The 17765-nt window shown below is 32.3% G+C and overlaps 1 protein-coding gene across 1 annotated transcript in view; it reads right to left on the bottom strand.

Moving 5' to 3' along the window:
• The window catches only part of LOC145326154 (uncharacterized), a 190465-nt gene extending 173683 nt beyond the window's left edge, over positions 1-16782 (bottom strand). Inside the window, exons 1-5 of the mRNA XM_080169300.1 lie at positions 16674-16782; positions 16327-16408; positions 15989-16080; positions 7904-7968; positions 2007-2360 (exon numbers count right to left, since the gene is read on the bottom strand). Coding sequence (XP_080025426.1) covers positions 2007-2360; positions 7904-7968; positions 15989-16080; positions 16327-16408; positions 16674-16758 — 678 coding nt within the window. The 5' untranslated portion in view covers positions 16759-16782. The remainder of the gene's footprint in view (positions 1-2006; positions 2361-7903; positions 7969-15988; positions 16081-16326; positions 16409-16673) is intronic.
• Between the last annotated feature and the right edge of the window lie 983 nt (positions 16783-17765).

Here is a 17765-nt window from a genome sequence, read left to right as displayed (position 1 = left end):
AGCCATACTGGAAAACAACTTTTCTTTCATAGAAATAGTACCTTCACCTCAGCTTAGTCGATGGACAAAGTGAGTTATAAAAAAAAGTGCCAAATGGTCAAATGAATTATCAGTGAAAAATTTAATTTGCCTCAAAGAATAATACAATTGAGGTTTAAAAAACGGCTAATTTGTACAACCCAATCCATATTTTGTCAGTTTGTCTCAGTTTGTGCAGACATATGTAATGTTTATTAAACTGTGTGGACCAGTAATATTTGCAGTACTATATCCCTTCCTTTCCTGTTAGCAACGTATCAGGTATAAGGACAGAGGGTAATTAGGATTTAAAGAGTAGCCCCGCTTCTAAAATAAAGGATAATTCCAATATTTCCCTAAATACATACAATATGTATATTTAACATACAGATTAGTTGGTAGTAAATTTTCAATTTTGGTTTTCAGGAAATATGTAAGACGGGATAATGACAAGCACTCAAATAATGTCTGTCCGCCAGTCTGGTAGTAATTTTAGTCCCATGGACTTCAATCTTCGCGTGAGGATTTCTATAACAATAAGGTATTTGATAGAATAACCACTCTATAATCCTACATAAAAGTCCATATGTACTTTTGTTTTTTTCTTTTCTTTTTGATATAAACTTATTTTGATCTGGGGATTCCTGGGAAAAATAAGAAAAACTTAATGCACGTAACATCTTTTAAATTTTGTCCCAAAACGTAACTAAAATAGCTATCACTTGCACTGTAGTTGTAAACCTTTTTTATCTTTTTATGTGTCTGATATGTTCAGCTTTGCTTTGACGGATGTTTTAATCCTTGTAATTTTCTGGAGTTATTATCCTTCTCCATGGGTTTTAGTAAACATGCATTGAAATATTAAGAAGTTTATTCACCTCGTTCACTCTATGTCAAGGATTTTAAATTAACTTAATTAAAGCCAGAGGAATATTATATTTCTAAGGACAGTTGAGTAAAGGGGGAAGTCGACCCTTCTATTGTAGTTTTTTTTAAAGTATAGAAATTATTTTTAGTGGGGATATTTATTTTCTAAGGCGAAAACTCATTAGAAGGTACAATAAACAAGGGGTAATTTTTTGTATCATAATTGAAAGTGCAAAGTAATCTATAGTCCATTATCTTATCCCTTAAGATACCTGGTAAAATCATGTCTATGGAAACTCATAATTTAAAGCAAAGAAAAAAATATAATCTGTTTTCTTACTAAAACGGTGATCTGTATGTCACTCCCCCCCCCCCTTCCCGCCAAATTTAAAGTTTAGTTTCAAAAAAACGAAAAAACTTCTTGGATTTTTACTCTTGGGAGGGTCATGGTGCTTTCCCTCAAATCGTTTTAAACCATCCCAGGACCTATGAAAAGATACACTCTAAGGAAGAACCATATCGGTTAAGCAGTTAGCGAGATCATTACTTACAGAAAAAGCTTATTACTTTATATTGTGGGATATTACAGCGCATACAGCCATTCTTGTTCTCATATAAACATATGCTGTTAGAATTAATATTAAATTTAAGCATTAAATTTGATTTTTTCATTGTTGTGAATTGATTGGAATTTGACAATGAAAGCAACATTTTTTGGCATTTTCCCTTTTTTTGTTGGAGGTTTCAAGTCCACTCTCTCTCTCTCTTCTCTTTAGTTTGAGAAATATAAAATAATGGGATACTACATCCTAAGGTCTTTATAAATTATAACAAAAATTTAAATTATAAGTTATAGTCAATACATATGTTCTTTATATTCATTTTTTTTTTTGTTAAACTTGGTTTTTGCGGATGTTGCCATCTTTGTTTGAACAATAAAGTAAATTTCAATATTTTGCTAATTATTTATGAAAAATTAAAAAGTATTGATTATTGTTAAAATGGCAATGAAATAAAAAATCCATATGTTTAATTTCAATTAAATTCTTTTAAGAATAAATATTATTTTTATGAAGGTTGTAATTTAAAGGAAGAAAAATCTCCTTGCCAAAAAAACTCACCAATTTTTCAAGATTTCCGGCTCTAGTTAAGCTAAACAATTGCTTAATCCACTCAGGCGTTTCATTTTCACCGCCTCCCGTCATTTTTCCGCTGCTACCAGCCGTTCCCGGCGGCCGTCGCCTTCCAACCGCGCGCCTGCGTCGGCCAGGAAACCGTAAGGGCGTCGATGATTGTGGACTAACGCCGTTGCTAACACGTGCCCCGCCGCTCATTGACGAACCGTTGATAAACGGCAGCTGGACTGGTTTTAAGGAGGCACTACCGCTATTGCCGCCGATTGCATTGGAGCGGCCGCCATTTGGCGTGATATTCAGAGACTGGGGCTGGGTTAACAGGTTGTTTCTTGGTGGAGTCTGAAAAAAAAGGAAATTCAGTTTTTTCTGGTAATTAATAAAGAATTGTTACGCTATTTAACCTAATTCAACTGTTTATGAGATATTAATTACCAGAAACAAATGCAACAAGTTAAATCAAGTTTTGGCATCATAATGTAAATGAAAAGTGTAACAGTAAAAGCATATTTTAAAAGCCATATTGAATTTTTGGCTAAAAATATAATTATTTTAAAAGAGAAATTATTAGGTATAAGTTTCCTTTGAAAAAGTTAAGATAGAAGTAAAGGGTTTAAAATATGTATGTATGCAATGTATAATTAAATCCTATCACCAAAATAGGTTGACCTATCATAGTAAATAGGTACTCCTAGGTTTTTGGGTTTTTTTCTGCAACTTCTATACATTGACACATAGATAGTAGATTGGAAGGTAAATCTAATTTTTCAACAATTAGTATGTGTAAAAATCAGCCTTTTGTAGCTAAAAATTATTTTATTTAAGAGAGGTGACTATTGATTATGAAGAAAACACGTCTCTTTTTCTGAAAATCTCATGTTTTTCTAGCTTCATATAAATTACTAATTTTTGGCAAAAATGTTGTAAAATATCTATACCACAAAGTGTAAAAACCATTATAGCTTTTTCCATTAATTTATTTAGAGTAATATATATATGGATTTTACCGATTTTCTAACTAACATAAGTTAGTGCATAGTTGCGAAAAATCAAATATTATTTTTAAAAATAAGAATAAAGATGATTGTTTGTTTATCTTTGTTTTTATTAATCTATTAAGCGGCTTGACCATAAGGTATATTTTTCAGCTTTTAGACCAAAATGCATAGGGATTTACCAGAAAGGGTGAAGCCTTGTAGTTGGGCAAATATAGTGGAAGACAGTTCTTCATATTATTTTGTATTTGGGAATTTTAACATCCAGCACTGATAAGTAAAGATTTAAAATAAAGTCAATTTGATTTGAATATGAATGTTCTGCTATTCTTTCCAAAATTTTTAATTTTCAAACCATTAAATCTGAATGTCCTAATCAACTTATTCCTACTAAAATGAACTGAACAAAAGCTACGCTCCTTAGAAAGGAGTCTTGCAAAAAAAAGTGTAATGTTTTGTTGAAGTTGGTATATCATTGCCGCATTAAATTACTCTGAATACAATTACAAATGCCAAACATTTCCACAAACGCCAAACACGAAATAAAAAACCATTTTATAATCGCAAAAGTTATAATAACATTTTACGATTGTAAAACTTTGGACCCTTAGTCAATAGAATTGAATTTTCCGTTCAATTATCATTAACAAAACTGACACCATGGAAACTGTCCCAATTTTGTATAACTTTTGCGGAACATGTTCCAGTTACGTCATATTTTTCTTTCCCGAAAAAGGGAAGGGGGGAAGAAAATCTCTTCAAAAGAGATGGGGAAAACCCCCCTTTCTCCCATCTCTTTTTTCTTCCCCCCTTCCTTTTTTATTCTTTCCCCCCTCCCTTTTTCGGGAAAGAAAAATATGACGTAACTGGAACATGTTCCGCAAAAGTTATACAAAATTGGGACAGTTTCCATGGTGTCACAAAACTTCTCCAATTTTCGATTATTGGTGGAAAAATTCAGACACTGCTACATTCTACTAAGTAATCTTAAATCAACTTAGACCCACATAGTGTTAATGGAACCCAGTAAAAGTGTCTGACAATGACGTCAGAAAAAATTAAAAATTAACCAATGAGAGACCGCTATATATTTTACCATTGGTCAATTACAGTGAATACTGGCTTCTCATTCAGGGAGTAAGGGAGGGGACAATGGATCGAATATTCAATTTTTAGGAGTCTCAGACTTTGGGGACTGGCTTAAAGGGAATGTGCAAGAATTTAGCAGTTTCTGACTGAGTTTGGGGACTTGCGCATAGAATGCCGCTACTCGTTATGTATGTTTTGAATATTGCAGACGGGGAGACGGGATAAGGGAAGTGGGGGGAAGGGAAATAAACACTCGTTGTGTTAGTTTGGAATGTAGCAGACTGGGAGAAGGGAGAAGGGAGGTGGGGGAAAGGGGCAAGGGAAATAAACAGAATAAAAAGGGGCAGTCATATTCTTGCTAGGAGCTGGCCGGGTCCAATAATCTTTTAATATAAAAATCACACCAAAAAACCTCAATATATTTCATCAAAAACAAGTTGTGATTTCACTTTACATGACGCTATGGAAATCTATTATTCAATTAACAATCCCTTTATAATTTCCTACAAATTTATTGGATTAAACTGGATTTCATGCCCTTTCTTTGATAACTCTTATATTGAATTAATTGCCCATTGTCCCCTCCCTTACTCCCTGCTTCTCATTGGTTAATTTTTATTTTTTTCTGACGTCATAGTTCGACACTTTTATGAGGTTCTGTTAATGGTAACCAATTGTAAACTCGTTTTTGGGGGTCGGAATAATTTACAGGTCATGTACTATCCCTCCCAATACAAATACAATTTTTAATTTACTGAAAAAAAAGTTGTTGGTCAAAATATTTTGTCATTTTAGCCCAATGATTCTTTCTTGATTTTGATTATTACAAATTGGCTATAATGAATAATAATACTTGTGGGGAAATTGTAGGACACCTTTGTTGTACCCTGCGTACCAGAATTAGGTTTTATAAATTTTAACAACTGTTGTTTAATTTGGAGGTGACACAAAAATGGAAAAACATACAAGCATAGACGTTTAAGCGCGGCGGTAAAGGGGGTTTTTACCTCAAACTTTGAAATCCCTCAATTATCCCCCTAAAAAATTTCAAATATACATTAAATTACATCCCCTCAAATCTTTGAAATACCTCATTTTACCCCCCCCCCCCCCTTAAACTTTGATGTACCTACTTAGGTACAAGATACTGAATTTACTTTAAAACCATTCTTCCTCCTTAAGAATAGTCATCTACCAATGGCAGAATTCCAACCATAAAAAAATGGGTGGAAGATTTATTCGTTGTCATTGACATATCACTTATATATTAGTCTGCATTTTGCTTTTAAAAATATTAACAGGTTAACTCCCAGTCTTAGGATTTCTCTTTAAAAAAACCTTCTTAAAAAATATGAAGCATTTCTTATTAGGACCTCTATGGTTAGTAGAAGATATTAAGGAATAGCAGGCATGAAGGGGACAAAGGACTTAAAATCATACTTGTACATAATTTTTTATAATCACGCTCCCTCCTTAGCTGGCTTATAACTATTTAAGTCACTTTTATTTAAGCTTGATTGGTTGGTTCAAACTAGCAGAGTCAATCCATTGTCTTATTCCTCAAGATTCCTGAGGAATAAGTTACATATATCCAATTTTGTATTATTTTACAATTTGTCCCTATTTCAAATTTTCATTAAAATTAATTTTGCAATTTTGTGGTACACCTGTTCCGCAAAGAAAATACCCTCGAAACATTATTTTCCTTCCTACTTTATACTCAATTAAAATCCTTTCATGTGTTTACAAAATCTTGGATACGCTTTGATATGGCTATTCAGGGGACATAATTAGAAAATGGTGTCATATCTGATACTAGGAGAGAGAATAAGTACTCATAAAAAGAAAATTGATTTAGAGAGAGCCTTTTAAAATGATGTTGTTTGATGAAAGTGTAAAAAATCTACAACCTCATTTAAAATTCAATTTGCGTTTGATGCAGCAAAATGTGAGCCCAAGGGGAAAAAGGCTTTTAAATTTGATAATCAGGGGACCAAAAAAATTTATTTAAATTTTAATGAGGGGGATGTTAATTCCACCCTCATTTTATCTATAAAGGGGTAAACCTGCAGTACAAGGACGTCCAAGGGGGGGGGGTAAAGTGGGGATTACCCTTCCCCTATTTAAAATTTACCCCAACCATTAAGGAGGGGGTATTTACCCCCCCCCAAAAAAATAAAAAATCTGAAACAAAAAAAGCATTTTTAATTCTAAATATTTAATAAAATTTAAATTACCCCCCCCCCCCCCCCAAAAAAAAAAAAAAATACCCCGGGGGTAAATTTTTTGGGGGGGTAAACAATTTTGGGGGGGTAAATTTGCTATTTTACTCCCCCCAAAAAGAATTACCCCCCCCCCCCTTTAAAAAATTTACCCCCCCCCCAAAAAAAAAAAAGCTTGGACGCCCCTGCTGCAGTACATATGCACCTGATTGGAGATAAAAAAGTATTTTTTGGGGAAAATAATCAAAAACTTGACCTATTTTAAATTTCTATGTTTTCCAACTTCCTTCTATCAACCTCTAACAACCAACAAGTGTAAAATACAAATTGCATATCTGCACATGATTTTGAGCCAAGACAATCCTTTTACCATCACTATAAATGTTGTATAATTGAAACAGCAGCTGAAGAACCCATATATACATCTTATGCCATTTCTCGAACATGACAACTGGCATGTGAGATAAAACTTTTTAGCCAGGATATAGGATTATTTTAGTGAATAACACTCCATGATCCTGGTCATATGATATTCTTGTATTACTTTCACTATCTATCTCACTGTCTGACCAACTGTCTGTTTCATAATATCTTTTCTTGTATTCATTCGAATCCGGTGGATAGGAACCGGTTCTCATCCATACGAAAAAACTATGTCTAGCATCGTATTATATCCAGTTTTCTACGAATATAGAAATGTACAATTATAAGATTAAAACCAGTTTTTTTAGCCGAATAACATGAAAGAAATAACTATTATCATCTTTCTTTTGTCTGTCTGCTTTTTTCTTTCATATAAATAACATTATTTCCAGCTTTTTTGCTTAAAATTATTAGTTCCAACCATAAAGAAATACATGTCTTTCATTGAATTATAGAAATTGTCTAAAGAAACATATACAACAATTCAAATGAAAGATGGCTACACATCTATGGATGTAAATGTGCTTGTGGTGTGAATTTTGTAGAAATTTCTTTTAATTTTGATAACAGATTTGATCAAAATTCAATAAAAAGAATTGATACACTTTAATTTGTGTATTATAAAAACTACAAAAGGTTTTAATTTATTGATTCTCAAACTGTTATTAGATTTTGATCAGTTTAGAAAGCAAAAAGAGTATTAATTAGAAAATATGAGAAAAAAGAGTAATGAATAAACGTAGGAAAAATGATAGTAATAGTATAATGACCCTATTATTTTAGTTACATTAATTTTTGTTTGTAATTTAAGTCGTTTAAGAAATAATTTGATTTTCCAAAATGGAATTTGTTAAATTCATCTTAATGTTTTATTTTATTAAATTGATTGTTAAGTATTATTGTTGATTAAATTAATTATATATATCTTTTTTCATTCATTTAAATCTATAAATCTAAAAAAAGTGTTTTAAAATCAATGAAGTGGTATTAACATAAGATTTTGATTGGAGTTTTGGGGATTTGTTTTATGATTTTGGAAGATTTATTACAAAAATAAATTTGGTTATTTGGCTACCATTACCGATTTAGCGATACCTGGTTTTTAAGAACCAACCACTGTTTTGCATTGAAGGGTGTAATCTTATAGTAATTTTACCTCAGGTTTTTGTCCATTACCAACAAATCCATTTCTATGCAGTGATACAGGTCCGGATATTCCACCTAAAAAAATTACATTAATTTTAATTGATCCAAATTCTATGAAAATACCCAAAGTTTTCGAGCCAAAGCAAAGGATAACGTGATTATAAAACTTGGGCACAAGTGTAACTTCCAATCCAATATTTTCCCCCACATTAATGATTTTCGGCGCTGATGAGTTGATAATGCAATAAATTTTGTTGAATTGATGCCACACCTGTGTATACGTTTAATTAGATATGATTAAGATAACTTTCTTAATTTAATACACATAAGTCTAGCCAGAACCATACACAGATAATCCAGGGATCTCAAGGGATGTGACAATGGCCGATAAATTGATGTAAATTCCCAATGTTGACACACAAAATTACCCCTTCTGTAGCTTAAAGTTAGTGGTTAAAATGTTTGAACACTTAACTTAATTCACCAACCAATCAAAATTTAGTACAAGTCCCCAAAGTTGTTAAGCCAAAGATTAAGAAAACGTTGGGGACTAGTGTAATAAACAGCCCATTGTCCCCTTTCTCTCTGCAGATAATCAGATGAAGTTATCATTTGATTGCGCATCATACACAATTCAAAATTGTCTCTATATGTCTTTTAGGAAAAGTGTTCGAATCTCGACTAAAGCCTAATCAAAAGTAAGGACATTAAAACTGTACATACTGCTGTTGTGTCAGATCTTTGACATCATAAGCAAAGATAGGGGTAATGCTTTGTCCCAAAACATTACAAAGGTTGGCAATGATTTATAAACTTATCTTCCTAAATTTATTATATATTAATTTAAGAGAGGAGTGTATAGGTAAATCAAATATATTACATTGAATACTGGTACCCAAATTTTAATAATATGCTCTCTAATTCGTTGCTAAAACACTTTGTGTACTTTAATAAAATTTTTAATTATTAATTCGACAATAGCAGTATCAAAAATTTTCAACCAATATTTTTAATCTATTGAAGGGTGATCTATTTTTTTTAATCATTGTGAATGTATAAAAATGTATCGTCTATTGTCGTATCCCTAATGATATCCAGGCTTGAAACTAAGTAAATACGCCTTTAGATACAAATCACAATACTTAATTGGGAATTTTATTATTCAAATTAAATTGTTTTGTAGCTGGCTATTATTATTTAAATAGCGAAAATCCTTCTATAAAGTTTGAAGAGAAAAACAGTGGCGTGCATAGGGTTTTGCCAGTTGGGTTTGAATATTAGGGAGGTAAAAGACAGTTCTTACCAAATTTTAATATCTAGGGAGGTGTTGTCACCCACCTACTGCACGCTTATGGATGACAACACTGACGTACAAAGTACATGGCCTAAATCTAGATAAGTTTTGCTTTTGAAGTATTTGAAAAATCCGCAGTAGCCTCTATCTATAGGTGTGCACTAACTTTCGCACAAATGTAACATACTTTCAAATCATCAGAACCGCATATTATTACAACATTATATCAATCTGGCTCCCTCAACGTTCATTTACGGGCAGAAAACCCTCTCTCCTCCGAGGATACTTAGTAGCCCTGCAGGGTTAGGACACCGCAGGTATGGAACACGCAAGGGTTAAGGTGGAGAAATACTCCCCTTATTTTTAATTAATTTCTAAAAGAATGGATGGGAGTTTCAGTGCTCTATGAACACTTTGAGGGAAAGCATCAAAATTATGTGTTAAATAAAATGAAACATTATGCAAATATGATAATAAGCGGAAGTGTAGACACACCTCCTCTAAAGCAATGACTTATGACCATTGTATACAGATACTACAATACATTAGTGTTCCCATTATTAGGCTCATTCTCTTGGGCTAAAACTATGACGTTACACACGTTATAGGTTAGGTCATTTGTTCGAATATTAACCCCAAGCCGCGTTATAACTAAAGACGTTAGATATGGTTTTATTTCACCTATTTTAGATGCCCGATATGCTTAGTAAATATGGTAAGGGGATGCCTTGGCCCAGAACAGGCAAATTTCTTCTAAGGACCAATAATAGCATTCTTGAATAATTTGCAACAATCAATTTGCAACTGATATTTTACTAGGCATAAATAAGATTGTATTATTTAGTTGTATTGCTTGGCATATTTTTCACAATAGAACATCACTCTGCTAGAGAAAACAGCCGCATACAGAAATACAAAAATACCACCCTCAATAATTACAAAATTGGGCATTTGGCAAGCTTGTTTGATTTAATAATTCTATCTACCTTACAATTAATATTATAATATTTCTATATTTAAGTTTACTGTTCCTTTTAATTAATAATATTTGTAAGCTTGTTTTTGCTCATTTAAAAACAAACATAATTGGTTTTAACTTTAAAATAAACAAAGCTTAAATATTGACATTAAACTGATCATTGGCGTGTATATGGTTTTGCCAGGTGTGCAGGAGGGTATATCCACCTCCCCTAATTTTATCAAAGGTGTGTGTGCACCCCCCTACACCATTCCCCTTCAGTACGCTTTATTACTGACAAAAAGGCAACATACATTTTAAATTGAGTAGTTATATTGCCAATAACCCAAAACAACCCAATATCAAGTGGTTTTCATAGATTTTTTTTCATTGATACCACAACCAATTTTGAGCCATTTCATCCTATTTTGTAAACAAAATTTACTATAAAGTTATGGCTATAGACCCCACGTATTTTGTCGGGACGAGCGCTAACAATACATGACCACTCTTACCCAATTACTCTTTACATTCAAGTAGAAAATGGCAATCCTTATACTAAAGTAACAGGATGTTTGTGTGTCTGTGTGTTTGTTTGTAAGGATCTCGCTAACTACTGAACCGATCGGGTTTTCCTTAACAGGGTAGCTTCTCATAGGTCCCGGGAAGGTTTTTTGGGGGGTGGGACACCCCCCAACCCCCCAAAAAATGAAAAATCCCCCCCCGAAATTTTTTTTTTTTAACTTTTTCTTTTAAAATCTAAAACAAGAAATTGGGTTATCAAATTCCACTCTCCTCTCCTCAAGTGCCCCTATAGGCCTCTAGGGGCGTAGCCGCTGGTCCTAATAATAAAGTATTAGGGTCTGTGTGGGTGTACCGAAGGATCTCGCTAACCTATAAACCGATTTGGAGTTCCTTTACAAGATAGCTTCTAATGAAAGTGGGGATAACTCCCCCCCCCCCCCTCCTTAAGGGCCCCTAGAAGCCTCAAGGGGAGTCGCCGCTAGACAAAGATATAGATGGATGATATAAAAAACTATGCATTGGTTAGGTAAATTGAAAATAAAATGCAATATTCTTACTGTGAGTGTGTACATTACAATATCAGGGACGGGGGGTTGATATAAATAATTCTTGTCGTTCTAAGTTAATTGAAAATTGGAGTTCTCTGATGGAATAACATGTATTTCTAGGGAAAAAGAAAGGGTTGTAAATTAATACTATCATTTTCCTTACCCCATCCTGGCATTAAATTCTATTAGTATGACATATGACAATAATAAACATTGAAACATACATTATTAATTCAATTCATTTTCTTAATCAGGTTTCTAGAAAACTAATCTATATTTCCAATTTTGAACAAATTTAAAATTCAAGATGAAATAATAGAAATTTGTTTATGTTTAGCATAAGAAGACAATGTAAATTTAAATACCCCCCAAATATTCTAAATTTTACAAGCATAAACAAAGACAAGAACAATTTTGTAGAGTAATAGCGAAACCAATATGAAAATATATTCAATAATATCATATAATAAAAATATTATAATTAAAATGGATATATTATTACTTATATGTTACACCAGATTTTCATGTTATCTAATAAAGTGAAACTTACAGCGGGCTAAAATAACGATTTGTCCTATTTCAACCCGTTTACCTAATCTCAACCCCTACCACTAGATGAACGAATTCACCAATAAACGAGTTCTATGTTAGAAAGCTAAATTTAATAAAAATTTTCCCTGTCATAATTTCCACGTATATTCTACATCCATTTGTTTATTAATTCTTATATCTAACCTCCAAAACAGCAACTTCTTATCGTGGAGGTATCAGTTTTGAGTCAGATTTAAGGTACACCGTGTCATACTAAAGGCGTTAAAATTGCACCTACTGCTTCTATGCTAAAATTTTCCCTTCTTTAATTAAACCTCCTATAAAAAAAAACAAGACATCTCTTTTAAAAAAGAACTTATATCCTTTTTTAGTTAATCATAAAAGACCTACCTACAGACGAACATACAATATTTATATAGAGGCTTCGCAGCTATAAATAAAAGAAAACACACGACAATACATAAGTCTTCTGAATAATTCATCACTCAAAAAAACATCAAAATACAAAAATTTATAAATCATAAAGAAAATCAGGTTGTTTTGGAAAGTTCAGCCGAAGCAGAAACACAAATGACAAGTATAGTGAAATGATTTTTTCATTTTACTATATAAAATTTACTTTCTAGTATGGCTTCTGGTTCTCAGCCATACTGAAATATCATGTATAGCATAAAATTATAGACAATTTTCAACGAATATTAAAATAAAAATCATAAAATTAATACCAGTTTTGTTAGACCTGGCCTTGGCCCCTCTGGGCTAACAAACAAACTGGTTTAAATTTTTCATTCTAATGTCCCTCAAAAAGCTGTCTAAAATGCGATGCGATAATCATATATCTTTGTCTTCTCTGTTCTACTATTTGTTTTTAGAATAGCTATCCACATTCTTACAATCTCATAGAGAAAGAACATTTCAAAACATTTTTATACAAATTTCATTTTTGAATATTTGTCATTTTTTTACATTTGTCCGCGACAGTTGAACAGTTGAGAGACAGAATGATGACAGCATCGTTTTATTTGATAGTGGTCTATTCCCTCAAACCTCCTTCGACTAAGTAATTTTATGGGGGGGGGGTAGTTTCAGTTTATGGAAAATAGAAGTATTTTAGATACTTGTTGCTACGCCCTTTAGGGCACTAGGGGGGGAAGAAAACTCGCCCCCCATCCCACACTTTCAATTTTAGTTTTAAAAAGAGAAAGACAATTTTTTTGTGGAATAATATTTTTCTTGGGTCGGTACTCCAAAGGAGGGTTGTGGTAACCTCCCCCCAAAATAGTTATGAACCTTCCCATGACAAAGCTATACTGCAAAGGAGAACCATATGGGTTTAGCGGTTTGCGAGATCCTTCGGTACACACAGACAGCCATCCTGTTACTTTTTATACAAGGATTAGTAATATGTTAGGAAGTATATTCCATTAGAATTTAGGCAATAGAAAAAGTTGAGGGGGGGGGGTCATTACGGTCCAATATAAATTTTATGAATTTCTCAACAGAATATTTCTTTTTCATACAAATGGTTCTAATGTTAGTGGATAAATAGCAAAAGCTTATTGATCTTTACCCAATTAAACCTACTGCTGCAGTGTCAGCTTCATGACGTTCATGTGTACAAAATATAGATTGGAAAGCTTTAAAATGTTATATATATTTGTGTATGTTTATGTATGAAATATATTTAATTTGAATACTTTCTCCATGGTTATTAAATTTGAAACCACATTATAACATACTCTTTTTCAAATAATGTATCAGTCTAGCTCTACAGGGAGACTAGAAGCATTTAGGTTTTAAATAGATGGATATTGCTTATGGTTAGACTATATATGGATTAGACATTGGAGAGACGATGGATGGATGGATGCTTACATTATTAATCATATTTAAAGGATAAATTAATGGATGGATGGATGGATGGATGCTTACATTATTAATCATATTTAAAGGATAAATTGGTGGATTAATAATTTAAAGGATAATTGGTGGTATAAATGGATAGGTTGTTACATAGATATATTAAAGAATGGATAAATGTATGGACGAATTGATTGATGGATGGATGTATGGATGGATGGATGGATGGATGGATGGATGGATGGATGGATGGATGGATGGATAGATAGATAGATAGATAGATAGATGGATGGATGGATGGATGGATGGATGGATGGATGGATGGATGGATGGATGGATGGATGGATGGATGGATGGATGGATGGATGGATGGATGGATGGATGGATGGATGGATGGATGGATGGATGGATGGATAAATGGATGGATAAATAGATGGATGGATAAATGGATGGATGGATAAATGGATGGATGGATGGATGGATGAATGGATGGATGGATGGATGGATGGATGGATGGATGGATGGATGGATGGATGGATGGATGGATGGATGGACGGATGGATGGATGGATGGATGGATGGATGGATGGATGGATGGATGGATGGATGGATGGATGGATGGATGGATGGATGGATGAATGGATAAATGTATGGACGAATTGATGGATGGATGGATAAATAATTATTGACCTTATTTAATTTTAGGCAAGGTGGACATTAAATTATATTAAACTACAAATAAATAAATGGATAGGATTTTAAAAGCGAAGATTTTCTATAAATAGGGAACGGATAGCTTTTCCCATAATTTAGGCATGTTGTCCTATCGATTTCAAACTTTGCATGGTAATTTCTGTAGTAGTTAGGTACGATTTAGAAAGCGTAGCAACTCAATAATCATAGCCAGAATGTCCGTACGTCCATTTTAAAGAAGCATCTCTATAATCAATTACTAAACATGAGTGTATATCCTTAAACATTATTCTGTATTTAAGCAGTTTTTCTATACTTACAATTTTGTTTCGACTGATTTATATTCTGATTATTCAGTTCAGACACTCTACACGTTTTAAAGTCTGTCCTACCGTTTCAGAGCTTCGCTTTTGTGGATGTTGTCATCCTTGTTTTTAATATGTCTCAGGTCTACATATTTTATGATTTGTAGTTTTCCAATATTTTATTAAATAATTCAGATAGGTATACAATATAGGTAAAATACATATCTATGGTCGTAGAGAAATTTTCAAATATTTTTAAAATATTTTTTAAAAATTTGAATCTAGGATTTTAATAAAGGTTTTGCTTTTAAAAGGTTTTAAAATATTTTAGCCGGGACGTCCAATGGAGGGGAAGGGGGGGGAGTAAATTACCCAAAGATAAAAAAAATCATCTTGAGGTTTTAGGAACCATCTTTATTCTAACCTAATGTATATGTAATTCGTCCGGAAAAGAGAAAATCCACTATCGAAAAGTTTTAAAATTTTCCACCTAGACTGATACTTTATAAAGAGAAAGATAGAGATTGATATGTGGACAGATATTTACATCAAAATTTAAACTATTTTTTGGTTGACCATGTATTTGCAACGAAAAAAGGTATCATACATACAAAATTTACATTTAAAGTTATTTATAACTTTTTAAAGTGAAAAACTATCAGGGACGTTCAAGCTTTTTATTTTCAGGAGGGTAAAATGAGGGGCTTGAAATTTTGTTTGGGGTAATCTATTGTTTTTTTCAAAGATTTAATGGGATGTAACATGAGGGGTTTCAAAGTATGAGGGGGTAAACACTCCTTTACCCCCACCCTTGGACGTCTATGAAAACGACCATCTTTTGTTTAACGGGTTATGAAGGAAAGTAGAGTAGACATACAAGGAAATCAAGGATGACAACATATTATTCTAAAATCATATTTCAATTTGATATAAAAAAATAAAATTGGTAAATTTGATAAGATTGCAACGATTTTAAGATTGTTCTTAGGTAAAGTTTAACATTGATAGAATGTTTCTAACATACCTTAATTATCCTCTAATGCTTTGCTTTTAGAAAAATCAATTCAACACATTTTTTTAGCTAGTACTGAGATTAACTGCAGAGAGAGAGAGGATAATGAGCTGTTTATTACACTAGTCCCGAAAGTTTTATAATAACATTTTCTTATTCGTTGGCTTAACAATTTAGGGAACTTTAGTGAATTTTGATTAATTAGTTTATAAAGTTGAATGTTCAAACATTTTAACCAATAATCTAACGCTACAGAAGGGGTAATTTTCTTTATCATCATTGGGGATATACATTTAGTTATCGGCCATTGTCTTATCTCTTCAGATCCCCCCTGAATTAACTGACTGACCTGGACTAAATCTGTTGACTGGCCCTGGTTTAAATGGCAGCGCCCTCTGCTGATGCGGGGCAGCATCCACTTGGTCCGACCCATATCTTGTACTAAACAAGAAAAGTGTTGTTTTTTTATCATTCATATGTATGTTTGTTAGTTTGTCTATCTGTCTGTCTAAGATCTTTCTATTTGACTATCTGTTTGTATATTTGTATGTCTGTATATTTGTCTGTCTAATATGTTTGTCTATTTCATTTAAGTTTTTCTGTCTGTTTATTTATCTATTAGTCTGTCTGATGTTTTCTGATGTATGTTTGTCTGTCTGATTGTTTATTTGTTAATCTATTACTTACCTAGTTTGAATTCTCGACGTAACTATGGAAGATTTCTTGCTTGTTGTCGGACTTGATGCCAAAGATTTTAAAGAGTCCAATCCTAAAATAACATTTGTAAATTGAATCCTGTATTATATAAACGATGAGAAGTGAGAGCCTTAAATTCATGTTTATGAAAAATCATGCAGTAGTTAAAATAGAAAACTTGTATGATATACTAAGAGAAATTTTGAATGGTTAGTTAAGTGTTCAAACGTTTTAACTACTAATTTTAAATTTACAGAAGGGATAATTTTGTGTATCATAATTGGGAATGTACATCAATTTATCGTCCATTGTCTTATCCCTTTATATCCCTGAATTACCTGAGTGACCATTGCTGGCAAGCTGACTGATGGTATCAATGATGGATACAGTTTGAACAAGATGACTAGCTGCTCCACTTTTCATCCTGAAATTAAAAAAAATATTAGATTATTACTGACAATAGAGCTACAAGTTTAAAAAGACTAATCAACATTTACATTTCTCACACCTTTAAGGGCTACTCGTTTGGAAACTGTAAAATACCCTGGGAGGGAGGGGACAATGGGCTGTTTGTTGCACTAGTCCCCTAACATTTAGTAACGTTTTCTTATTTGTTGGCTTAACAACTTTGGGGACTTTTAGTTAATTTTTATTGGTTAATTTTGTGTATCATCATAGTAGGGTTTGATTCTCGATACTTTTTCACATATCAAAGTTTAAAGATAAACTTTTTGTAGTTCTGTCAAATAAATTAAATTTGAAATCATATGACGTCATTGATCTTTAGATACATTTCTAAATTCTAAACTTAGACATTTGATTCCCTATTTTGCAAAGCCATTATCTATACTATGATTGAAAAAGAGATGAGATTATTGGAAATCATTGATTTCCTATCAACATATACCTTTTATGTTTCTAATAATAGCAATGGAAACAGATATTTCTATTTTAGTTTTTCTATTTACTAAGTATATTTGCGATAACTTTTATTTAATGAAATCTTCCAATTTTTAACATGTACAAAACGGCCTGCTTAATTGCTTCAAGATCCATGTCAGATCTATATAGGAAATAAATGTCTATAAACGAGCTCAAGTTTTCCAAAGAATATATGTTTAAAACTCATAGTGCTCCAATAATCCATAATAAACTCTCATTGGCCAGAACGATAAGACCCATTATTTTACTTTATTAAAAATAAATTCATTTTTTTCATTTCATGTTGCTATTTACCTTAAATTGATGTATTTAATTTCTAATCATAAAAAAGAAAATTTAAAGAAGTTGTATCAACTTTTTTTTTATAGCTAGCTGGTCCTTTTAGTAAGTAGTAGATGTAAAATTTTTCATAGAATTCAGATATGCAATCGGTTTTTTTGTAGACCTCTTATTTTTTAAGTAATTTAAGTTTTAAAAAAAAATTAAGT

The sequence above is a fragment of the Acartia tonsa genome, chromosome 8 (genome assembly GCF_053477335.1).
Source record: "Acartia tonsa isolate MP-2025a chromosome 8, ASM5347733v1, whole genome shotgun sequence".
Taxonomy (NCBI): domain Eukaryota; kingdom Metazoa; phylum Arthropoda; class Copepoda; order Calanoida; family Acartiidae; genus Acartia; species Acartia tonsa.
The sequence above is the reverse complement of the archived record's forward strand: the minus strand, read 5'-3'. Positions and strand labels throughout refer to the sequence as shown.